Raw genomic sequence first — 27187 nt, forward strand, 5'->3', positions numbered from 1 at the left:
CAGAATCCAAACAAAAACGCATCGGTTAATTCTTTTGAAAAATAAATCAAATAGAATTAGGTGCATCATACCGCATACATGCATACAGATGATAGGTGTAATGGAAGATCACTTATTCTCTGTTTTTTTAAAAAAACAAAAAAACAAAAAAACAAAAAAAACAAAAAAAAAAAAAACAAAAAATATAAACTTCAGAAAAAAACAAATGCGCCCGTATCATGTTCAGTACACCCGTACTAAAAATAGGGTTATGAACAAATTTTCAACTCAATACGGGCGTACTGAAATGCATATGGCCGTATTAGCCACAAAGAAATTTTCAAAGACCTCTTCATGAGGCAATTGCATAAAATAGAAAAATAAGAAAAATTGCTTGTGTATGGCAACGGTCAACAGAAAAAGCCGCAAATCGACAGAAAAAGCAATCAAATACAGAAAAAGCCAAAAAATGACAAAAAAGGCAAAAATACAGAAAAAGTCAAAAAACGACAAAAAAGGCGAAAATTCAGAAAATCAATCACATCATACAGAATAATTGAGCCTGGAGAGGCTTGCCGAAATAATACTCTCTCAGAATAACTGAGCCTGGAGAGGCTTGCCGAAATAATACTCTCTCAGAATAACTGAGCCTGGAGAGGCTTGCCGAAATAATACTCTCTCAGAATAATTGAGCCTGGAGAGGCTTGCTGAAATAATACTCTCTCAGAATAATTGAGCCTGGAGAGGCTCCCCGAAATAATACTCCCCAGAGATATCTCAGCTTCCACTCACGGACCAAATTCCCCAGTGAAAGCTATCAAACCAAGATCAGCAAGATTCCCCAAGGAGGGCTTGATCGTCTAAACAGAATATCCGAGTCGAAAGGACTATGACCTCCTCAGTGGAGGATAGCTTTCAAACTCAAGCGATGAGTGAAGCTAAGCCTGAAGAGGCTTTCTAAATAATACTCTGGGATATATAAACTTTAAATCCCCACTCGCCTACTCAGAGGCACCCCTTCAAGAAAAATCACAAAAGACAAATAATCATTCCCCAAGTGGAATCCGGCTCTCAGCCAAACATCAAGCGTCAAGATGATCTGCCTAACAGAAGAGGCTAATCACAACAAAACGACAAAATCCCCCAGCGGATGATAGCCTACACAGAGGCAACAAGATCAGAAAACCAAAAAGAGTCACCCGAATAAGGATAACCGGGATACTCCACCATCGTCAAAAGGACGTCAGCCAATCATAAGGCATCGCTCACATCAGAAAGAGCATCTTTGTGTCTGCACCCCCAAGGAATCAGAAATTCCCCAGTGGGCACCAACTACGCAATGGAAAGTTGGGACACAAGAACCTATGAGTAACTGCACATCCCCTAGACGGATCCCTGCGTTATCCAGCCCTCAGTGGCACAAAAATCAAAAACAATCGTCGAAGCAGCATCGTGGACTGTGGAGACAAAACTATCACAAATCCCTGGAGAGGGCAAACTCACGCTACCCAGATGTCCAGAGCACCGAGGTATGCACAAAGCCTGGAGAGGCGATACTCAGCTACCCAGATGTCCAGAGCACCGAGGTATGCACAAGCCTGGAGAGGCGATACTCAGCTACCCAGATGTCCAGAGCACCGAGGTATGCACAAGCCTGGAGAGGCAATACTCAGCTACCCAGATGTCCAGAGCACCGAGGTATGCACAAAGCCTGGAGAGGCGATACTCAGCTACCCAGATGTCCAGAGCACCGAGGTATGCACAAGCCTGGAGAGGCAATACTCAGCTACCCAGATGTCCAGAGCACCGAGGTATGCACAAAGCCTGGAGAGGCGATACTCAGCTACCCAGATGTCCAGAGCACCGAGGTATGCACAAGCCTGGAGAGGCGATACTCAGCTACCCAGATGTCCAGAGCACCGAGGTATGCACAAGCCTGGAGAGGCGATACTCAGCTACCCAGATGTCCAGAGCACCGAGGTATGCACAAGCCTGGAGAGGCGGTACTCAGCTACCCAGATGTCCAGAGCACCGAGGTATGCAATGAGCCTGGAGAGGCGACGACTAATACTCACCCTGGAGAGGGCAAACTCAACCTGGAGAGGCTACTCAACAATTTTCCCACCTGAAGACACTACAAGTCGGAAGGATGGCTTATTCCCCGGACAATTGGGTCAACTCCTTTACTTATCAAACGGTACACCAAAAGGCCGTTTGACTAAGTAAAGGGGGGGCAGCTGTAGACCCCTAAAATTGTCCGGGTCGGAAATAAGACTCGAAGACTCTCAAAGATCAAAGGAAAGTCAGCCAGAAGGACTCCCAGAAGACCATAGGATGACTATCTGTAGGTTTAGAGGTCTTAGAGTACCTAAAAATAAGGAAGTGGGAGGTTTGGAGCTCAATACGGCCTCCTTGGAGTTCAGTACGGCCGTACTGCACATTTTGTACTACAATACGGCCGTACTGAAACCAATACGGCCGTATTGAAGTTTCTGTATTTCAATACGGCCGTACTGAATTCAATACGGCCGTATTGAAGTACAAAAACTCAATACGGGCCGTATTGACCCCAGGGGCCGTATTGCGCCTCATCCCTATAAATAGGACGTCATTTGGACGTCATTTGACACTTTCACACACAGTTTTGACTCCCTCCTTGAGTATTCTGGGGTTTTTGAGCAGTGTTCTGCCCTAGAAATCTCTCTGGGAGTCGATCCGACGAAGTTCTGGAATTCCGAGCATTTAGCTTGGAGATTCGAACTAGTCGATAGTAAAAAATTATTTTGGAGGAAGGAACGAGCGGGCTTGTAGAGAGAGGGAGCGCCAAAAAGCCTCCTAGATTTCATTGATATATATATAAAAGCACGCTTCAAAGGTTTCCTTTCCAAATCCTTTCTTTTATCGCTTTCCTTTATTGCTTTCTGATTGCTGTATTACATGTTTAAAGTTTTCATAATGTAGATATCTCGTTTATAATCGTTTACAATAAATAGGGGTAATTTAGTAATTTTATACTGTTATTTATGAAATAATTTGTCATAGGGAACCCGAAAGGGGCGCTGTGGGGTGCTAACACCTTCCTCACGCGTAACCGACTCCCTTACCCAACTCTGGTTGTAATGACCAAGGTTGATTTGTGAAAACCTATTGCCTTATATCTTTTTCCAATGTTTTGAGTAAAACATTGGTGGCGACTCCAAGAACCCTACCTTTTGCGAAAACCACTAATCCATGGAGGGTCTCGCTTGAGATTAACATGGATTGGTGAATCATTTAATAAAATTGTTAGTTCGACAAGGTCTCAGTTTGAGAATAAGTCGTTCTAGCAATCCATCATTTTCCAAAACATTAAAAAGAGTCCGACCATCGTCGCGAATGCCAAGGTCCGTTTCGGCGGGTGGCGACAATCACGGACCCTCGTACTTGCGAACTGGGTCCCGTTATCGGAGACGAGCATTTGTGGGACTCCATATCTGCATACCACGTTTTTCCACAGGAAAACTCACCTTTTCTGCCGAGATGTTTGCCACCGGTTCCGCCTCTATCCATTTGCTAAAGTAGTCTACCGCCACTATCAAGAATTTCAGTTGTCTCACAGCAATCGGGAATGGATCGAGTATGTCAATCCCCCACTTGTGGAAAGGCCAGGGGGACAGGATTGAGTGTAGTCGCTCAGCCAGAGAATGGTGTAGGGTTGCATGTCTTTGGCATCCGTCGCATTTTTGAACCCAGTTGACACAATCGTTTCTTAGGGATGGCCAGAAATATCCCGCTTGGGCAACTTTATATACTAACGCTCGGCCTCCAATGTGGCTCCCACACATCCCGCTATGTATCTCATCCATCACTCTCTTCGCTTGTGGCATGGTCAAGCACCTCAGGAGAGGAGAGCTGAAACCCCTTCGGTATAGTCGTTCGTTGACGACTACGAACCTGGCCGACTCTCTTCGGACCAATGACGCTTCCCTCTTGTCTTCCGGTAGCTCTCCCCGAGTTAGATATGTGATGTACGGTTCCATCCACGAGTTAAGCTCTTCTTGGATGAATTGGACATTCCCTCGCGCCTCGTTGATACTTGGTTGTGCTAACGTCTCTTGAATTACTGACCGAGTGGCTCCCGGCTTCTTTGTGCTTGCAAGTTTAGAGAGCAAGTCGGCCCTTGAATTCTGCTCTCGCGGCACATGATTAAGTGTGAAGTCTCGGAAATTTTCCGATAAGGCTTTAACCTTTTCTAGGTACTTTGCCAGCTGAGGGTCCTTCGCCTGGAAAGTGCCGGCTACCTGCCCTGTGACCAGTTGGGAGTCACTTCGTGCTGATAAGCTTCTCGCCCCCATCTCCTTTGCCAATGTCATGCCGGCCAACAAGGCTTCGTACTCGGCCTGGTTATTGCTTGCTCGGAACTCGAATCGCAACGATTGTTCCAACAAGATTCCTCCCGGCCCTTCCAAGACAATTCCCGCTCCACTTCCTCCAAGGTTCGAGGCGCCATCAACAGATAAGATCCACTCTGTCTCTTGTATTACGCCCTCCTTCGCCGGGGACGATAATTCCATCACGAAGTCTGCTAGCGTTTGGGCTTTAATTGCTCCTCTCGGTTCGTACTTGATGGAGTACTCTGAAAGTTCCACCGACCACTTCATCATTCTTCCTGCTAGGTCGGGCTTCTGCAACACCTGCCTAATCGGATGATCTGTTCTCACTATCACCTCATAACTCTGGAAGTAATGTCTCAGCTTCCGCGCGGTAACAAGTATCGCAAGGGCCAATTTCTCAATCTTCTGATAACGAACCTCTGCCCCTTGTAACACCCTGCTAACAAAATAAACAGGCAGTTGGGAGTTACCTCTTTCCTGTACCAACACCGTGCTGATGGCGCTATCTGACGCCGACATGTACATCAACAGTGGGACGTCGGCTTGGGGTTTAGAAAGTATCGGGGGTGAGGTGAGAGCTTGCTTGAGTTCGCCGAACGCCGTCTCACATTCTTCTGTCCACGTAAACTTGTCGTTCTTTCTTAAGCATTGGAACAAGGGGAGCGACTTGTCCGCTGCCTTTGAAAGAAACCGAGAGAGGGAGGCCATCCTCCCCGTCAATTGCTGGACCTCCTTTACCGTCGCGGGACTTCTCATGTTGATTATGGCAGAGCACTTATCCGGGTTTGCTTCAATGCCCCGATGAGTTAACAGGAAACCAAGAAATTTCCCTGCTTGGACGCCGAAAGAGCACTTCGCCGGGTTCAATTTGAGTCGGTAGTGTGCCAATGTGTCAAATGTCTCTTGTAAGTCGGCGTAATGCCGAGGCAAGCTGTCCGATTTGATCACCATGTCATCCACGTATGCCTCAATGTTTCTTCCGAGCTGCTTTGCCAGGATCCTGTCCATGAGCCTCTGGTACGTCGCTCCTGCGTTCTTCAAACCGAAAGGCATGACCCTGTAACAGCAAATAGCTTGATCGGCAATGAAGGCCGTTTTGTCCTCATCCATAAGATGCATTCTAATTTGGTTGTAACCCGAGTAAGCGTCCATAAAGCTTAACAATCCATAGCCTGAGGCATTGTCGACCAGGGAATCTATGTTGGGCAGTGGATATGAGTCTTTCGGGCAAGCCTTGTTCAAATCGGTAAAGTCTGTGCACATCCTCCAAGTTCCATTACTCTTTCGTACCATTACTACGTTCGCCAGCCAGATCGGGTATTGGATTTCCCGAATGTGACCGGCTGCCATCAGTTTCTTGGTCTCGTCTACTATAGCCTTCCTCTTGTCTTCTCCAAACTTTCGCCTTTTCTGGATCACGGGCTTCACCTTGGGGTCGACCATAAGATGATGACATAAGAAATCGGGATCAATGCCTGGCATGTCCCCGACGCTCCACGCAAAAGCTGATATGTTGTTCTTCAGCACCTCCACCAGACCTTCCTCATCTTCTTTGCTCAGCGATACACCAATCTTGACAGATTTCCCCTCGGTCAAGGTAACCTCCTTTACGTCTTCGGCTGGGGCTGGTCGGGTATCGAAGTGACTTATTCTCGGATCTAACTCGATTGACTGAATGCCCCGATCCACCTGTGTCACATATAGGTGTCGTCTCGCCCTCAGGCTGTCTTCATAACATTTCCTCGCCACGTCTTGATCAACACAGACGACACCCACCTTTCCGTTGGGTAAGGGGTACTTCAGCTTTAGGTGAGGTGTGGAGACGACCGCTCCCAACTTATTTAGTGTCGGTCGGCCAACTAATATGCTATAGGATGATTGGGCGTTCACCACCAGGTATCGGACAGTGACAGTCTTCAAGTTCTCTCCATGGCCGAAAGTTGTCTCCAAATCGGCATATCCTCTAGTTGTTACCTGGTCGCCTGCAAAACCGACTAAAGTACCTGCGTATGGCATAAGGCGATCCGTCGGAATTTTCATACCAACAAAAGCTTCCCAAAAAAGTATATCTGTCGAGCTACCCTGGTCCACCAGTACACGCTTCACATTATAACCCATGACTACTGCCGAGACGACTATCGGGTCATCCTCGTGGGGTGACACGCCTTTGAAATCGGCATCCGAGAACGTGATATCAGGCCGAGTAGGTCTCGTCCTCTCCGCAACCGATAGCACTGACCGAGAGTATCTCTTCCGGGACGCCGAAGTCGGCCCCCCTCCTGCAAATCCCGCTGCTATGGTGTTGAAATCTCCATGGATAGCCTGTTGATGCGCCTCAGCAGATTGTTTTGGGGGGTCTCTCGGTGAAGACCTCCCTTCGTGCCTCCTTCTCCTGGTTTCTTCTCCTTCCTGCCTGCGTCGCCTGTCGGACGAGCTCTCTCCCTGCTTTCCCGCAATAAATTCTTTCAATCGACCTTCCTTGATCAGGCGCTCGATCTGCCTCCCGAGAACGAAACAATTTTCCGTCTTGTGTCCATGAGTCCGATGAAAATCACACCAATCGGTTTTGTGAGGTCCCAACTGGCGGTCTGTCGCCTCCGGGAATTCAAATAATGATGCACTGTTGACGTCATGAAGGATGTGACGCCTGGAAACATTGAGTGGCGTATACTTATCCTCCTCCTTGCTACGCGGCCATTCGCCCCTTGACCGACCAGTGCGATCAGCCTGTCGATAATTGCTCTCCTTCGAGTTATACTGGTCGCGTCGCTTACTCCAATCCGACCGTGGTCGGAGATGTTTGTTACTCTCCTTATTGCTACCTGCTGCTTCTCGGTTCTCCGCTGCCCTCTTAATGATCTGATTTTCTTCCGTCTTAATGTGACTTAAGGCGAAAGCCCTTACCTCCGACATTGTTTGACAGTTAGCTCTTTCGAGCGCAATTTCGAAGGCTCCGGACCGCAAACCCTTCTGGAAGGCGATGACCGCCATTCTCTCATCCAACGATGCTACCTTTAGAGCCACCTCGTTGAATCTCTGTAGAAAGTCCTTCAATGACTCCTCCCTTTGCTGCTTAAGGTCAAACAAATCCGACGTTATCGGTGGCTTCTTCTTATTAGCAGCAAATTGAGCCATAAACAGCCGACTAAAGACGTCAAAGTCGGTGATGGATCGGTCGGGGAGGCCGCTAAACCAATCAAGTGCTGCCTTTTTGAGCGTACCCATGAACAGTTTACAACGGACTTCCATGCTCCCTCCGCAAATCAGCATCTGAGCTCGGAAATCGGTTAAGTGTTGACTGGGATCCTGTGATCCGTCGAAAGGTTTGACCTGCGGTATCCGATGATCCCTAGGGATGGCCTCGGCCTCTATGGCTTCCGAGAAAGGCCGAAAATGCCTCGGAACTTCCTGCATGACATCCTCCTCCAACGTTCTAGAGTTGGCTTCTATCCTAGTTTGCAACTCGTCCGCTCGCCTCCTGATCTCCTCGTTTTCGCGCTGAATGGCCTCCTCTCTCTCCCTGGATCGTGCATTATCCTCCCGTAGACCATTGATCATAGCCATCATCTCCTCCATGGTAGGAGGTTGTGAGTTGTTGTTGTTGCCGCCTCTTGCCATGATAAAGTGTAGGCCTTTCTATATGACTTGGGGCGTAGGAAGAGTTTCACCGTAGCCCCACGGTGGGCGCCAAAATGTTCCGGCCACGGGGTGCGCTAGGGTTTTCTGCCTAGGTCGCCTCAAAGCTAGAGCATTCAAAAAGTGTAATGTGTCGTCCTAGCTCTAGGGTTTTAGGTTTTATACTTTTGTGTTTATGGGCTTCGTGGACCCCGCGATTTTCGGGATTCTCCTTAACCGCTCTTATCCTGAAGCTAGGGGAGTGAGTGTTTGTTAGTCAAATCGTTATTTTACCGAGAATGCCTTTACAAGGGGACCTGTCGGGAAAAAAGGCGTATCCCCTCTCGGGTGCATGTAATTGGTGTTATAGCCGAGTTGCCACACCCTGTGACGGTCCAGTCGGGTGTTAGACGAGTAGAGGGTCTAGTCGGGTTTTTACCTAGACGATGTGCTAGTCGGGTTTTTACCTAGACGGTACACTAGTCAGGCTTTTACCTAGACGATATGCTAGTCGGGTTTTTACCTAGACGGTACACTAGTCGGAAGACGACCTGGACAGTCCACTTGCCCTTCAGCCCTGAGCCTAAAAGGCGATAGGGCTCAAGACATGGCCACCTGGTCGGTTATTTGTCAAGAGGAGGGTCGCTAACGTCCTATGACCGAGAAGGGAATCAGGTCGGAAGACGACCTGGACAGTCCAATTTTGCTATAAATTTTGCATATGACCATGTTTGAAGTTTACGAATGTGAATTCTCTACTCTTATATTAAAGGATTCATTATTTTATTTATAAAGATTTTATTTAAACCAAGAATATGTTTTTATAAATGTTGTGTATGTATGTTGGGGTAGAGGGTGTTACAAAATGTTGAGTCCATGAACATGGGAATGTGTGACTTGCATCATATACATCTATGTGACGAAGGGGTACGATATGGAGTACACTACTAGGGAAGGCCCTTCGGGTGAAACATCTCGGAGGAGTCCTAGGGGATAGTGAAGTTTGGAAGGCCCAGTTTTGCCCATTTTGTGTGCATGGGATGTATCTTGCCCAACTTCGCTATCTCAATGAGACCCTAATAGTATATCCTTCTAGTTGAGAGTGCCCAGTTGAGCCGACATGTACTCGTAGACTACTCCAGGTATGTTGCTTCGGTAGTATACCACGTGATATGTGATTATGAGACACGTGACTAGCGCCACATGCATGCATTTATGAGTCGAGTCCATGACACCATTGCATGATAAATAAATGTGCATGTGATACTGATTGTGTATATGTATTATTTATATGTAATTTGTGCTTGTGACTTGTATTATGTTTGTTGTGTCTGTGCTACCTAACATTTATTTCTGCACCTGAACCTGAGTGAGATGCTTCTCACTCCCCTATTGCTCTTTGTATGTGTTTAAATTGTGTTGTAGGAGATCATTAGCACGAGAATGTTGGTGATGAGGCTTAGGCTTCAATTGGGCGTGCTTTGATAGGATATGTGACATCGGGGCATGGCTAGGCTTAGTTTAGGATTTCATTATTGTTATTTAGTTTTGGAAAAATCCATGTTTCATTTTCTTGTAAATTTTGCATTTGATCATGTTAGTATAACCATTGTTTTAATTTAAAAGATTTTATTTACTCCGAGAATATGTTTTTATAATTATTGTATATCTATGTTAGGGTAGAGGGTGTCACATTTAGTGTTATGTGTTCATTATGATTCTGTTGTGTACTATGATAATGTTGTCTTGTGTTGTTAATGTTGTGTTTAATTGTGTGTTATGTGTTCATTTCAATTTTGTCGTGGTAGTTGATATTGATGAATTGTTGAGTTTTGATACTGTTAGATTATATTGTAACTAGAGGAATGGTAGACATGATGGTATTAGCTAATATCATTATGACTACTCTTCTTTATTCTCATGATTTCTTATTTGTTTGATACTTCTTGCTTATGTAAGAAGTATTGGTTGGGTGGTATTGCTCGTGTTGCGAGCATATGTGCGAGTAGTAGTGGACGAAACATTGTGCTAATCAACCAGAAACTATAGGGACCTTGGGCTTGGTTGAGTTATTGATCTGATGAAGGTATTAAGAGTTTATGGTTCATGGAGTTTCCGAAATCTATAGTTGTGGGAATGAATTCAAGGAGGTTGTATGTTGAAAAGTGGGATTTTGGAATTCTTGATGAGAGACTGAAATGTTGGTGATTTCTTTGAGTTTGATGTTTGTATGTTAACCTTTTTATGATTTGGGTTGCATGGGATTTTATTTCAATTTCTAAGTATTTTGTGCTGAATATGTGAGTTTTTTTGGTTTAGGATTTGTAGACCCCTAAAATTGTCCGGGTCGGAAATAAAAGCTTGAAGACTCTCGAAGACTGAAGGATAATCAGCCAGAAGGACTCCTGGAAAGCCCTAGGAGGGTTCTCTGTAGGTCTAGAGGTCTTAGAATAGCTAAAAAATAAGGAAGTGGAGGGAAAAAGCCCAATACGGCCGTACTGAACTTAATACGGCCGTATTGAAGCTTCAATACGGCCGTACTGAAGTCAGTACGACCGTATTGACACTTCAATACGACCGCCGCGAACTCAATACGGGCGTATTGAAATTTCTGACTTTCAATACGACCGTATTGAACCCCAATACGACCGTATTGAAGTTCAAAAATTTCAATACGGCCGTATTGGCCCTGTAGGCCGTATTGCGCCTATTCCCTATAAATATGACGTCATTTGGACGTCCTACCACACTTTTCAAGATAGTTTCAACCCTCTCCTTGAGTATTCTGGGGTTTTTGAGCAGTGTTCTGCCCTAGAAATCACTCGGAGAGTTGATCCGACGAAGTTCTTGAGCCCCGAGCCATTTTGCTTGAGGATCGAACCTAGTCGAGGGGAAATCTTTTTGATTCCCTTAGTCAAAATTTTGTTCTAGGAGAGCGAGGAGTGGGCTTGTAGAGCGAGGGAACGCCAAAACGCTTCCCAGTTCTTTGCGATATATAAAAGCACGCTTCAAGAGGTTTCCCTTCAATCCTTCCTTTTACTGCTTTCTGTGTGTATATTTAAACTGTCATCATGTAGATAGTCAATTCATAATTGTTTAGAATAAATAGGGGTAATTTAGTAATTTTATACTGTTCTGTTAAAAATAATCTGTCATAGGGAACCCGAAAGGGGCGCTGTGGGGTGCTAACACCTTCCCCACGCGTAACCGACTCCCTTACCCAACTCTGGTTGTAGTGGCCAAAGTTGATTTTTAAATCAATTGCCTTATCCCTTTTTCCAATGTTTTGAGTAAAACATTGGTGGCGACTCCACGAACCCTCCTTTTATGAAAACCACTAATCCATGGAGGGTCCCGCTTGGGATTAATATGGATTAGTGAGCCTTTTAATAAAATTGCTCGTTTGACGAGGTCTCAGTTTGAGAATAAGTCATTCCAGCAATCCACTATTTTTAAACAAATAAACGAGTCCAACCATCCCTCGCGAATGCCGAAAGCCCGTTTCGGGCCGGTGGCGACAGATGGCGACTCCACTGGGGAAGCCTCGAGAGTCAGTCCCATTTAGTGACAGATTATTTTTAACAAATAATAGTTAAAATTACCTCATTACCCCTTTGCTTGTATTATAATATGTTTTATTATATGGCTTTAAATAAACTGTTGAATGTTTAAAATTCCGCAATTGTTTGAAATAAAAACTGTACACAAACCTTTGCACACAACAGTTCCCTCTATACCCGGGGGCATGAGTGATTAACCATAGGGAGTGGATGTTAGTACGGCCGGTTGTCGAATGGGTCTATAGGTGCCCGTAGACCGTTGTCGGAAAACATCACTCAAGGTGATAACCATGAACTTGAGTCCGACGGTGCGTTGGAACTTTCCATCGACCTACGACGAGAGGAATTGGGTCCCTATAATGGGGGCACCTTGGGGGCCTTGGACTGGTGAGAACAGTTAGAACCTACCTTGAATATGCACCATTTCTGCAGGAGACCCCTACCTCGTGATTCGCTCGTGACTGTTCGTGGATGAGTGAATTGTCTGTGCATTGACTATGTGACATTGTATGAGCATACATTTGCATTCTTTAAACATACAACATTCCTAGTAAAATAAAAATAAATAGAAATAAGGATCTTCTAGTGCATGGTGTTGACATCTACCCTCATCACATTCATGTAGGCAGTTTCCCTTTTCACCCAAAAAAATACAAAATACAAAAAATAATATTTACCCAAACCAAGCAATATCATGCATCATGTTAGGAAAATCCCAAGAAACATGATAATACCTAGTTAAATAAACACTATGCATGCATATTCATCTCCATCATCTCATATCATGCATTTTACTGTAGATCATGGAGGGATCTAGGGGAGTGCAAGGGCAATTGAAGAAAGTGGACTTCTTATTATACCGTGCCGAGAGGTTGGATCACCTCTGTACCTTGATGCCACGAGAGGCTCGTTTGGAGTTTGAAAAATCCTATGGACGAGTTCTCGACTTGATGAAGATTTGTGTAGATCCATCCTTTCTGAGAGCATTGGTCCACTTTTGGAGTCTCGATCTACATTGTTTCGAGTTCCCCCAGTTTGACTTAGTTCCTACTCTCGAGGAGTACGAACTCATGCTTCGATGGCCCAAATCAACAGGGGTCTATATTTTCCATGGAAATCATGTGGCCGTAGAGAGAGTTGCCACTCAAGTCAAACTACCGCCACGATTATCTGCTTTAGTGGGGAACGGCAGTATCAAGGGTTGGAAGCTTGCTATGATTGAAAACCACCTTTCTTCTTTGGCTGATGAGGGAGATTGGTTAGCTTTCAACAAGACTCTAGCGTTAGCCGTGTTTGGGATGATCCTATTCCCCTTTCACGCTAACACAGTAGACCATGCTGCTATGGACGCCTTCTTCGCTTGGGACGTACATATGAAGAGTCCCGTGCCTGCCATTCTTGCCGACACCTTGCTTTCTGTCAACTTATCTCAACAGAAGCAAGGGAAAACTATCCGATGCTGTACCTCCTTGTTGTATGTGTGGGGCATCACACACTTTTATGCCTCTAGTCATATGGGGTCTTTGCCCGACCCTTTGAGAAGTTTTTCGAAGATCCCCGTACGCCGCCGGTATGCTTCCGAGTGGAAGGAAGAGATGGAACAGTGGAGTATTGAGCACTTCACGTGGGTTTGTCCTTGGTTCCGTCCAAGCAATGTATTAACAAGATGCGGCAATTATCCAAGCGTACCATTAATGGGCCTCAGAGGTTGCATAGCTTATTCACCTAGATTGGCTATGAGGCAACTCATGAGGACTCAAATTGTTCTTACCAAAGAGGAGCTTGGAGGGTTGTGTTTCTCCTTTGATTCCGAACATCAGAGGGACATGCATGCTGTCATTAGAGCGTGGGAGAAACCAATCTATGAGGGAGATCGCGAGCTTGGAAAGCCTCGGGTATCCGCCTCCACCGACTACGAGATATGGAGGAACGAGAGAGGGGTGCCTCAACCATCCACCTCTTGCGCAACCACAACCACAAGGAGGTTAATGCAAGAACAAGTCGACGCCTTGACCAAAAAGCTGGAAAGTATGGAAGCTCAAATGAGGTTTCTTGAAGAAAAAAATGAAGAATCCAGTTTTACTATTGATGGTCTTCAAAGGCAATGCAAGAAGAAAGACCACGAGATAGAGCGGCTCAAGGACGAGTGTGCTAACCTCAACGAGGAGACTACGCGGGCATCCAAAATGCCGAAGATTGAACCGAGTAGTCAACTCCAAGAAGTCAATGCAAAGATAGCACACCTGGAAGCCGAACATGCAAGGCAGGCTCAGTTGATCAAGAACATGCAAGAAGATCTGCTCTTGACTCGATCCGATGCACAACAATGGCGGGAAGTTGCTCAACAACAAGCCGCAAACCTTTCCGATTTCCGCAAAAAGGAGAGAGAGGGACTAGCACAAATGGCTAGACTCCGAGAGGAGAAGGATCGAGCCGAAGACGAGCTTAATGAGCTACAGGCCATGATCAACTACTATACTCAGAAAGCGAAGGAGGCTCAGAAAATCAGTGACGATATGAGCCAAGCGGTCCATACACAGATTAAAGCAATGGGTCGTCACATCGAGGAAGCCGAAGATGAGTGGCAAAGAAACATGAACCCGCCTGTGGGTTTTTACCGGCTTTTCTCTTATTGTAAAAAATTACTTCAAAGCATTGTATAAAAAGTTGTACACTTTCTTCAATGAATAAAGTCGAATTCTTGAGATTTATCGCCTTTGCATCTCATAGTCATTCATTTGCATTTATCTCTCCCGGTAATTTGATAATAAATGTTAATAAAAAGAAAGAAATAATCAATGCGTATGTTCAGAATGGATCGCACGCCGTTGGTCATTAAATGCAAACCAACAACTGCGCAAAGCGAACACACGACGACGCCGTTGTTGGTAATCAAGACAGACGAAAGGGAAGGTCCGACACCGTTAAGGATCATCGCTCCGAGGCCTTTCCCCTACAAAACAAATAAGGCTGTGCCGTGGATATACGACATCCACTCTTCTGCCAACAGCGATATCTCCAACATCGCTGGACTTGGGGGCATGACTAGGAGTGGCAGGATCTACACTCCCGAAGATCTGCACGATAAAGCTCCCAAGAATAAAGGAAAAGAAAAGGAGAAAACCGAGGAAGATAGAGAATCCGAGGAGGAGACTGATGAGTTGTTAAAATTCATCAAACAAAGCGAGTACTCCATTGTGGATCAACTTCACAAGACACCAGCAAAGATCACTTTGTTGTCGTTGATCCTAAGCTCCGAACCGCATCGGCAAGCTCTGTTGAAGGTCTTGAACGAGGCGTATGTGTCGCATACCATCTCCCAAGACAAGTTTGAGGGAATTGTTAGCCACATCACGGCTAATGATCACCTTACTTTCACCGATGAAGAAATCCCCGCCGAGGGACCTAATCACAATAAGCCCTTGCACATCTCTGTAAAGTGCAAGGAATACCACATCGCAAAAGTCTTGGTGGATAACGGATCTTCCTTGAATGTGATGCCCAAAAGAACTCTTGATCAAGTGGCAATCAAGGGAGTCCAAATGCGCCCGAGCAACATGATCGTTCGAGCTTTCGACGGTTCTAAAAGAGAAGTGGTGGGAGAAGTCAATCTTCCAATCCAAATTGGACCCACCATCTTCAACGTCGAATTCCAAGTGATGGATATTACTCCTGCATACAGCTGTCTCCTAGGCCGACCTTGGATTCATGATGCGAAAGCTGTACCCTCTACGCTCCACCAAAAAGTCAAATTCATCGTGGGTGACAAACTGGTGACCGTGCAAGCTGAAGATGACATACTCATCAGTAAGCCATCCAACATACCTTATGTGGATGCAGCAGAGGAAGCTTTGGAAACCGCCTTCCAAGCATTGGAAATTGCCAATGTTGAAACGTTTCCCCGAGAAATAAAGAAGGTAGCCCATATGCTCACAAAGAACGGATACTTGCCAGGACAAGGATTGGGCAAGTACTCCCAAGGAATCCCGGAGCTACCTATTATCAAGGACAATCCGGGGAAGCAAGGGTTAGGATACAACCCTGTTAAAGATCAAAGAACGAAGAGGAATCAAAATCCTTCTCGACGTTCTTTAAGCCAGATCTTTAGGAAGGCTGGTTCACAAATGTCAAGGCCAGCTGTTGTCATCAAGTGTCCTTCTCCTTCCGATAGGGATGTATAGACTCAGTGACTATTAGAGATCACTCCTCGGGGACAGCCCGACCCCCGAGCCTCGATAGGGCACATGTTTCCATCATGATTATAATAAAATCATTCTTCATTATTTCTTATTGCTTCTTTTCTCGCTTGCAATAAAATTCTAGACCACATTATTTTAACCCTGTTTGAATAAGCATAAATGAGGTTAAAATCATCTTGATAACAATAAACCCGCATCATTTTTATGTGGAAGTGTGCATGATAGCCTGGAGCACCTTTTCTTGGCATCAATAAGTGCCATCATGGATAAAAGAAATCCTAAAGATAATAAGCTCGGCAGGAAACCCAAAAAGGGGACTGCGCAAAAATAAGAGCAAAAGACCCGCTAGGAATCCCACAAAAGGGTGACCTAGGCAAAAATTAGGGTTACAAAAATGAACAAAAAACAAAGGTCCGCTAAAACGCCACAAAAGGGGGTTTTAGGCAAAAATAAGGACAAACAGAAAAACAAAATAAATCCATGATGGTACCATCAAATGAATTCAACAAGGGGCTCAAGAAAAGCTATCCAAGTTGTCAAAGCACAATCATTAATAACAAAGATGTGCTTAACTTCATAAGTGTTTAATCAAACAAACCTAAACACAATAAGCCTACCAATGGCCAGCCATTCTTACAAAAACAATTTTTCAAAAATAAAACAATCCCCTCTAAAACACAAACTTTTGAAAAATATACCTCTTCCTTCTTTTCTCTCTTGTCCCCAACGATTTTTGAATAATCTAGTGGAAACATGGAGATATAGTGGTCAATAGGAGGGTTGACACATCTTCTAAAGGAAGGGAGAATCATTTGGTTGATAACACCAAAAAACAAATACGCATCATTCCTCGGTTACAGAAATCGGCAAAGCACAGTCTGTCTGGAGGAATGGCAAGATCCAAACAAAGAACGCATCGATTAATTCTTTTGAAAAACTGAATCAAATAGAATTAGGTGCATCTCATTCGCATACATACATACAGATGATAGGTGTACTAGAAGACCACTTATTCTCTGTTTATCAAAAAAAAAAAAAAAAAAAAAAAAAAAAAAAAAAAACATAAAATCAGAAAAAATCCAATACGCCCGTATTGGTATTAATACGGTCGTATTGGAGTTAACGTTAAGCACAACGTTTCAACTCCAATACGGGCGTATTAAAATCCAGTACGATCGTATTGAATCCCAATACGATCGTATTGAATCCAATACGGTCCGTATTGGATGTAAATTTTGTACATCAACGGAAAGGCCAATACGGCCGTATTGAATCCAATACGGGCCGTATTGGCGGAATTTTGCCTATAAATAAAGGCTTCCCCTCCCTCATTTTGCATACCTTTCTTCATTCTCCACATTCCTTGCTTGTGAGTGCATTCCTAGAGAGATTATCGGAAATGGCAGAATCTTCTCGCAAAAGGCAGAGAGCCCCAGCCAGACGTGTAATGACAGACCGACACCGAGACCGGCTGCAGCTCATAGAGACGTTCACCATCGAGCCGTCAAGAGTGCTCGACTTTGAGCTTCTCCAAGCGGTGGGCTTGGAGAATGATGTCAGGAACTACTTCGACGCCATAGGATGGGGATTTGTCCTTAATCCACCATCCCAGCTATATTTGACGGCCACGAAGGAGTTCTTGGCCACAGTCGGCGTCACGGAGTCGACTAACAGCTATGGGGAAGATGTTTGCGCGGTGGATTTCTGGATGAATGAAGGATACCGCACGCTGACGTTGGACGAGTTCAACGTCCAGGCAGGGTTTTTCAGCCGCACTGATCAGCTGGCCTTCCGAGATGCCATATGCGAGTGGCCTGATCAGTGGACTCCGGTTGAGATGTGGAGTTTGCTCACTGGCCGACGGGATTATCATTCAGGGGTGAAGGGCTCCCGGCTCCCGACTGCTCTTAGGATCTGTCACAAGATCCTCACCAGTACCATTCATGGCAGGTCCAAGAGTCAGGAGTCGATTACACGACCGGATCTGCTGGCCTTATATTGCATGGCCACCGGCCGGAAGGCCAACCCTGGATATTTCTTCCTTGAGCACGTGAAGAAGTTTGGGATACGAGAGGGAGGAGAGTCCAGACAGGGGTACATCTTGGTTGCCCCACTCCTCTCACAGCTGGCGGAGACATGGGGATGTCCCGATGGTGCGGAGCCAGGGGCGTTGGCGCCAAAGTTGATTGGTGCCTCCACCCTGATCAACATGAAGATCATCGCTAGATCGCCAGGAGGGGGGTTTGTGCGAGTAGATGGCCTCGAGACCTTCGACGACCTCCTCAACAATCTCGACTTTGAGGGAGGCGACACCCCGCAGCCAGAGGCTAGCACATCACGGTCGGACAGGGGATACTTTGACGCCCGCTTCGACACACTACAGCAGAGCATCGACACGCGATTCGATGCTTTTCAGCATAGTGTCGGTACATGGCAGCAGAGTACCGATGCTCGACTAGATACCTTGGTACAGGGGTTCGACAACCTCTCCGTCTGGATGCATCGCCGCTTCCCGGACTCGCCACAGGACCCGCCAGCAGAGGAGTGAAGACTGGCTTCTGTTTTAGTGCTTTTTCATGTACTAATTTGGTTGGGCTTAGCCCCATTTCCCAAATTTTTCTTGTACAAATTCATTTTTAATGAAATTTGCCACTTTTGAATTCAAAATTCTCTAGCAATTTAAATTCTGTACAGCAAAAGCCAAAAACATAAAGAAAAAGGCAAAATACAGAAAAAGCCAAAAAATAAAAAAGGCAAGGATACAGAAAATCCAACAATCAGTTTGCACAAAATAACTGAGCCTGGAGAGGCTTGCCGAAACAATACTCCTCATCCCCCACATCAAAGAATAACTGAGCCTGGAGAGGCTCGCAGAAATAATACTCCCCAGAGAAACCTCAACTCACGCTCTTGGACTCAAAATCCCCAACAAGAGCTATCAAAGCAAGATCGACGACATCCTCAATGGAAGTACGATCACCCAAGCAGAATATCCAAGTCAAAGGACTTAAACTTCCTCAGTGAAGATAGCTCTCCAACTCGAGTGTCGAGTGAGGCTAAGCCTGTAGAGGCTTCCTAAATAATACTCTGGGATACATAAGATCCCCAAATCCCCAGTCGCCTACTCAAGAGGCATCCCTGCAAAAGGAGAAAGAAAATAAAAATCAATAATCATTCCCCAAGTGGAATCTGGCTCTCAGCCAATCATTGAACGTCAAGCTGATATGCCTAACAGAAGAGGCTAATCAAAATCAACGACAATATCCCCCAGTGGATAACAGCCTACACAGAGGCAGCAAAATCAGAAAACAAAAAGAGTTACCCGAACAAGGATAACCGGGATACTCCACCAACGTCGAAAGGACGTCAGCCAATCATAAGGCACCGCTCACATCAGAAAGAGCATCTTTGTGTCTGCACCCAAAGGAATCAGAAATTCCCCAGTGGGAACCAGCTACGCAATGGAAAGTTGGAACACAAGAACCTATGAGTAACTGCACATCCCCTAGACGGATCCCTGCGTTATCCAGCCCTTAGTGGCACAAAATCAAAAAAAACAACCGTCGAAGCAGCATCGTGGACTGTGGAGACAAAATCATCACGAATCCCTGGAAAGGAGATATTCACGCTACCCCGTCGTCACAAACACGGAGGTATGCAGCTTCCGGCTCGGACAATGAGCGAAGCTATCTCTGAAAAAGGGTACTCACCGCCTACCGTTGTCATAAAGGTACTTAGCTTCCGGCTCGAACAAAGAGTGAAGCTAAGCCTGGAGAGACGGTACTTACAGCTTCCAGCTTGGACAACAAGCAAAGCAAGGCCTGGAGAGGCAAAACTCATACTGCTCACCGTCGTCACAAAGGTGTTTAGCTTCCGGCTCAAACAAAGAGTGAAGCTAAGCCTGGAGAGACGGTACTCACAGCTTCCAGCTTGGGCAACAAGCAAAGCAAGGCCTGGAGAGGCAAAACTCACACTGCTCACCGTCGTCACAAGGATACTTAGCTTCCGGCTCGAACAAAGAGTGAAGCTAAGCCTGGAGAGGCGGTACTCAACCATCAGCGTCATCAGAGGCGCGTTGATGTCCAACTTCCGGCTCGGGCGTCGAGTGAAGTTGACCTTGGAGAAGGTAAACTCAGCTACCGAGGATGTCAGAAGCGCCGAAGTATGCACCCACCTGGAGAGGCTACTCAACATTTTTCCACCAGAAGACGCTACAAGTCAGAAGGTCGGCACAATACCCGGACAATTGGGTCAACTCCTTTACTTGTCAGCCGATACACCAAAAGGCCGTCCGACTAAGTAAAGGGGGGGCAGCTGTAGACCCCTAAAATTGTCCGGGTCGGAAATAAAAGCTTGAAGACTCTCGAAGACTGAAGGATAATCAGCCAGAAGGACTCCTGGAAAGCCCTAGGAGGGTTCTCTGTAGGTCTAGAGGTCTTAGAATAGCTAAAAAATAAGGAAGTGGAGGGAAAAAGCCCAATACGGCCGTACTGAACTTAATACGGCCGTATTGAAGCTTCAATACGGTCGTACTGAAGTCAGTACGACCGTATTGACACTTCAATACGACCGCCGCGAACTCAATACGGGCGTATTGAAATTTCTGACTTTCAATACGACCGTATTGAACCCCAATACGACCGTATTGAAGTTCAAAAATTTCAATACGGCCGTATTGGCCCTGTAGGCCGTATTGCGCCTATTCCCTATAAATATGACGTCATTTGGACGTCCTACCACACTTTTCAAGATAGTTTCAACCCTCTCCTTGAGTATTCTGGGGTTTTTGAGCAGTGTTCTGCCCTAGAAATCACTCGGAGAGTTGATCCGACGAAGTTCTTGAGCCCCGAGCCATTTTGCTTGAGGATCGAACCTAGTCGAGGGGAAATCTTTTTGATTCCCTTAGTCAAAATTTTGTTCTAGGAGAGCGAGGAGTGGGCTTGTAGAGCGAGGGAACGCCAAAACGCTTCCCAGTTCTTTGCGATATATAAAAGCACGCTTCAAGAGGTTTCCCTTCAATCCTTCCTTTTACTGCTTTCTGTGTGTATATTTAAACTGTCATCATGTAGATAGTCAATTCATAATTGTTTAGAATAAATAGGGGTAATTTAGTAATTTTATACTGTTCTGTTAAAAATAATCTGTCATAGGGAACCCGAAAGGGGCGCTGTGGGGTGCTAACACCTTCCCCACGCGTAACCGACTCCCTTACCCAACTCTGGTTGTAGTGGCCAAAGTTGATTTTTAAATCAATTGCCTTATCCCTTTTTCCAATGTTTTGAGTAAAACATTGGTGGCGACTCCACGAACCCTCCTTTTATGAAAACCACTAATCCATGGAGGGTCCCGCTTGGGATTAATATGGATTAGTGAGCCTTTTAATAAAATTGCTCGTTTGACGAGGTCTCAGTTTGAGAATAAGTCATTCCAGCAATCCACTATTTTTAAACAAATAAACGAGTCCAACCATCCCTCGCGAATGCCGAAAGCCCGTTTCGGGCCGGTGGCGACAGGATTGTAGTGGGAAGCTTAGATGAGTTTGAGGTAGAAAGGAGTGAATTTGGAAGGGTTGACGTATTTTCGTGGCCTTGGATGTTAATACACTATTGCTGTCTGGTGTAGGGGATGTTTGCATTACAGTTTTGTTGTGCCCGTTCTAGTTCTTTATTGGCAGATTTAGATTTTATGATTGTCACAAAATTTGTAGCCTTGGATGTTATCTTTCCAATGACACTAGAATCAGGTAAAACAGAGGTTTAGAACTCCAGTTATAGTTGTTTTAGTGATCAGTGGTCGAGCTGTCAACGTTGATTATATCTGCTACGGTTTTTGAAATTTTTTGCTAAGAAGATGATCTTTTTAGAAGTTCATGTCTGCATAAGATTTGTAGCTTATTCTCTTAGCTTTCTTTTGAGATAGGTTTAAGATTATTTGGATGACTAAAACACTCTATGTGTTATTTTCTTTGACAATTGTTGAAGGGAGATGTATGCCGTCATGATGTTTTTGAGTTATTAGGCAATGCAAGGATAAAAACTGATTTTGTTATGATGTTCTTAGGTGTTTTCATGTGGATTGAAAGGTTGTTTAAGGTTGTATGGTGCTATGTGGTAAAGTTGGTTCATGGACATGCTATATGGTGTAAATGGTGATTGATTCATATATGCTTGGGGATAGTATATATGAAAATTAAAATAAGTATTCTAATATGATTTGTTGATATGAGGATAGATGACCTTATGGATCAATTAGTGGGTGTTTGTGTATTTAGCAAGATTGACCTTAGGGTGTGATATCATCATATTGGAATTAGGGTGAGGATATATCCAAGACAACTTTATGTTAAGTTATCTAAGTATGATTTTTGATTGTACAGGTGAGTTTTCTAGGTCCTATAATTCTTACGCTTCTTGCTGAGAGAGGTGCTTGGGAAGCTTAAGGTTGATAACTTCCTTGCGCTTCGTCTTGGGCTCGGGTAGCCTATGAAAAAGACGATGCTTCTTGGACTACTAAGGTTGATGAGTCTTAGTTTGGGCTGCTAGTAGGGGAGATAAGGTGGGTTAAGGGCGAGAGAAATGAAAAGAGAAAGGCTTATCATCTGAGTCAAATGATGAGTCATGGATGGTGATTTTTTGGTTAAAGGTAGAGGCTTTTGTTTTTAGTGATGGAATGGGTGTTGGTGTTTGGTTTTGTGTTTGTGGAGGGCAACGAGATGAGCGTTGGCCAGTTTTAGGTTTCTTAAGAAGAGGCTCAACACTTGGTCTAGTCTCCACTTCACCTTCTTTCCTCTTTAGCCATGGAAGAAGGTGAGAAATCCCTATTCGTGATGGTGGTGAGGTTGATTTCCATCACTTTTTTTCCTTGGTCATAGCAAGTGATGTCTATGCTAGTAGCCTCAATAACTTTTGTAAAAAGCATCTCATGGGGAATAGGTGTCCTCTTACTTCGTTCTTGGTTTTTATAACTAAGACAAGACTTCCAATAGTTGAATACCAAACTGGACAGGTTCACAACAACGTCATACACAAAAGGTAGAGGCAAAGTTTATCAATATTAGAGACATTATCCTTGGAACTAAACTGAGGGATGAATGTGTTGAACAACATATTTTGCAACACAAGGGAGCCTTTTTAATCTTTTCTTGTCAAATGGATGCTTTGAGGGGTAGAGCATTGTGTTCATAGTTTCTTTATTTATAACTTTCTCCCAGTCATTAAAATAGGTCAATTCAACCTCCTTGTAACCCAAAAGGGTAGAAATCGAGGTTGGAGTGATCCTTATCTCCACTTCGTCCACCAGCCTGATAATGGCATTGTCGTCGATCACTACACACGCCCAAAACTACAAGTATAGAACATGGAACTAGTTCTACACCATAGCTCTATGAAGCTAGACTATCCGACCTTGTGAAGGTAACGCTTTCACAAGAAAACTGATGGAGGAGGCCCATGGGCTAAGGGCCCAACTACTAGGGTTATGGCAAGGAGGATTCATGAAGAGTGGGCCCAAGCCCAAGAGAAGCCCATTACTCTGTTTTGTTGGGCTTTGACTCAAGCCTAAGTAGTATAGGGTAGTATAGGATTTGGGCCTTAGAGCCTTGCACTTTCTTTGGGCCTTGTATTTCCGGCCATGTAGTGTAGGATATACATTTAGAGGTCATGTGAATTTAGGGTTATTTAGGTTACATGTGAAGTAACATTAGCATGTAATTAGAAGCACATTTGGTGTGCATTTCGGCCATGTGCAACACATGCACATGGTGTGATCCGAAATGCAACTCAAATGGCTTCTTAATTACATACCAAATGAGCTAGCACATGGGTGACTCGGGTTTTGGCACCAAAATTTGAATTTTGAATTCAAATTTTGGGCGCCTAAGGTTAAGTGAACCTTACCTTGGTTCCACTTAACCTTAGACTAACCCAAGGTCACCTTAACCTAATTTTATCCTATAAATCACTATGGCCGAGACTTGTATGATACTTTTGGAAATTATATTGATGAGTTTTCTCTCTATAGAAACCTCTCCTCCGAAAGTCTCTTTTCCTATCTCTACCCTACTTGATATCTTCTCCTTGTAGAGCTAGGAAACTCTTCCTTATACCGGACTTAGCTAGAGGCAAGCTAAGGTCACATTGGTGCTTCTTGGAGCTGCCATTCCTTGACATTCTTCCAAGGAACCGAGGACCATTGAAGGACTCTTGAGGATTTCCAAGTGGAACCTCATCAAGTGGTATCTAGAGCTTTGGGTTCTTCAAGAGATAAGTCACTTTTTCTTGTCTTTTGAAGTGTGGATCCGTGATTGGATTGTGTTCATCTTTTGTTCATTGTGTTCATCTTGAGTTTTTGTCACTTTAGAGTTGATTCCTTCCTAGATCTATTTTCTTGTCTTAAATTTGATGGATCTAGTTTCTTGTTGCTTGAATGATTCATCTATGCGCCTATGACTATATGCTTCCATGAATCATGCTCCATTGTTTTGCCTATTAGGAAATTTCTGCCTATGATCTTTTTGTTTTCTTTGAGTCATATTTGAAATCTTATTCGGTCAATGTGTGTTTGAGTCATTTTATTTTAAATCCATGTCTAGTAGTCATGTGTAATTCGTTTTATGTTCATCATTCTTAGCTTGCTTGTGGTGCGTTTTTCTTTTTGAATTTTGATCTAATTTCTGGATTTGGCCGAGATCTATTGTCCATTGGTATAAGCTCATAATTTTGTTTTGTTTGAGTTCATGAACTACTATTAGATCATTAGTAGTTTTCTTAGAAAATTTTTAGGTTTCCAAAATTCTAAAATGTCTTAAAATTTTTCTTCAATCCGTGAGGTTTGATCTTGTATTAGTGGTGTGTAGGTCATCAAAAACCATCATCAACTAGTTGGTGTAGGTCATCAAACCTCCTAGGGAGGAAGGAAGACTTAGGGTATTCCTCCATTGGGACCTTGGTTCTATGAGAGAGTTGTTGTTTAGGTGTCATTTCTTAGATAGACCAAGAACGAGTTTCAGAGAAAAAGATCTAGGATTCTTTAAGAGAGATGAATATGAAAAATGTGAGGGCGATTAAGTGTTTGAAAATAATGGGTAATGTCGCAACCCATAAAATTATGATCTTGCGGCTAAATGGTTTAGACTTCGTTTGAAAATCTCATCAATTAATGAATGCCTAGAGACCAGACTAATCCTTAATTAATGGTTTTGAAAACAGTTCGTAGGAGTCGCCACCAATGTTTTACTCAAAAAATTGGAAAAAGAAAAGGTTTTTAAAGTTCAATAATGCTTTGTTAACCAAAATTTAGGTTCGGGGTCGATTACTTGTAGGGAAGGTATTAAGCACCCCTACAACACCCTAAATTGGTACCCTATGATGAAGATAATATGATAAGAATTAACAATTTAAATATTTAGTCACCTTTATGAATGGTTATTTACATGCTTGAAGTTTCAATTACATGGTTAATCCTAAAGTGTCTACATGATTACTTTTATTATAACAATATTTAAAATAAGGAAGTAAAGAAAAAAGAAGAGAATTGACTGAAATACCTCTTGACCAAGATTTATTAAATCTTCAAATATGGAGATTTTAGGTGCTTCGTGGCAGCCTTACACACTACAATGTACCTCACAAATCTCAAGAAATACAAGAAGAGGGAGAGAGAGAATTTTTGAACTATATGAGATTTCCTAGATGAATTTTTTCGACCCCTAGAGCAGTGTCTCACTCTTCTATTTATAGATGCCAGAACTGGCCAGAACGGCCTGTTTTGGATTTGAAATGGCCCATTCTGGGCTAGTCCTTTATGAGAAAAATTTAAACATGGAACGGACCGTTCTAGATTCAAATTTTTACTTATAACAGCCTGTGTTGGAACGATCCATTCCAAACTAGGTTTTATAGGCCTTTTTAGTAGTTTGGGAACGGCCCGTTCTAGTTTGGGAATGGCCCTTTCTGGGCTACTAAACCAACCTTATTGGGCTTTGGGCCTTCTAATGTCATATCATGTTGTTTTCATGCTTTAGGAGTTCCTTTCTTTGATAATGGGAGTCCATTTCCTTGTTTGTATGCCCCAGACGAAATTGGGCATCTATAGCTGCCCCTCTTTAATTGTCCTTTGGATGGCTAAATGTTGTTTTTCCAAAGGCAAGTAAGATGTAAACATTTTGTTTGGGTCTTCTCTTCGTTTTTTTGCGTTGTGCTTCTACGTTGCTTCCCTTGGATAGGTGGATTTGCTTGTATCCTTGCCTTTTAGGCAACTGAATGTTGGTTGAGTAGATACTCCATGCCATTTGCTCTAATTGCTTCTCTTGTGATAGTGAGGTGGAGATCAGGGTCTTCTCTCTTGTTTTGACATTAGATGCCTCCACTTTGTTTCCTTAGGGTAGATGGTGTTTACCGATATCCTTTCCCTTTGGGGCAACTGAATGTTGGGTTGTATGCCTCATTGGGTGTCAAGGATGGTAGACTTGTACTATCTAGGCTTCGGGATCCATGTGAATGTTCCATGTCACTTCTTTTGTTGTTGCGTCCAAATCTTCCCTTTCACTTCAAAAGTATGGATATCTCCACATTATTTCCTTTGGGTAGATGGTGTTTACCGGTATCCTTGCCCCTTGTAGAAACTGAGTGTCGAGTTGTATGCTCCATTGGGTGATAAGGATGGTAACCTTGTACCATCTAGGCTTCTTGCTTGATTAGATGCCTCCTACTACTTCTGCTTGCCTCATGGTAGTGTGTTCTTTTATTTGTAGCTTGTTAAAAAGGGAGTATATTCTGAACTCAACCTCTCCAGGCTGGACTGATATTTGGGGCTTCATTCGGCCAAAATGCTAGTTTGGGGTCTAGCAACCCTTACCGATCTTGTACTAGTTTTAGGGATCTAGCAACCCTTACCAATCTTCTACTAATTTTGGGGATTAGCAACCCTTACCGATCTTGTACTAGTTTTGGGGATCTAGCAACCCTTACCGATCTTGTACTAGTATTGAGGATCTAGCAACCTTTTCCGATCTTGCACTTGAGGAACTCGACGGTGTCCTCTCATTGGTGTTATGGGATGCCCCTCGGATCGTCAAGTATCGGAATGCTTGAGATGCCCTCCATTTTGGGCTAGGACTAACGGGATGTGTGATGCCCTGCTAGATGAGTATTGTAATGCATCTCCAAGCGTCTTCTTGTGGTAGGATTTTTTATTTTTTTTATTTTTTTTATTTTTTTTAGCTTCAACTTTTTCATGTTTGAAGCTTGCCCTTTTTTCTGCTATTTTTCTAAATGCTTCGACTTTTTCAACATGTACGAAGCTTGCCTTTTTCTATTTTATATTTTGTTGTCACCATTAGTGGAGGGATCCCATCCCATGATGATGTTATTTGCTAAATCTTTATTGATGAGTATTATTTTGGAAGCCACTCCTGGCTTTCGTCTTGTAATCCATTCATGTAGGCTTGCTTATTCCTCCTTGG

At 44.0% G+C, this 27187-nt stretch overlaps 1 protein-coding gene across 1 annotated transcript; it reads right to left on the minus strand.

Annotated features, from left to right (window-relative positions):
- Nucleotides 1–3419: 3419 nt before the first annotated feature.
- Nucleotides 3420–7970, minus strand: LOC145958019 (uncharacterized). The gene has a single exon (XM_083074468.1). The coding sequence runs from the start codon at nucleotides 7968–7970 to the stop codon at nucleotides 3420–3422; it is 4551 nt and encodes a 1516-aa protein (XP_082930594.1).
- Between the last annotated feature and the right edge of the window lie 19217 nt (nucleotides 7971–27187).

The sequence above is a fragment of the Cajanus cajan genome, chromosome 5, assembly GCF_000230855.2.
Source record: "Cajanus cajan strain Asha chromosome 5, NIPB_CcT2T_4, whole genome shotgun sequence".
Classification (NCBI taxonomy): domain Eukaryota; kingdom Viridiplantae; phylum Streptophyta; class Magnoliopsida; order Fabales; family Fabaceae; genus Cajanus; species Cajanus cajan.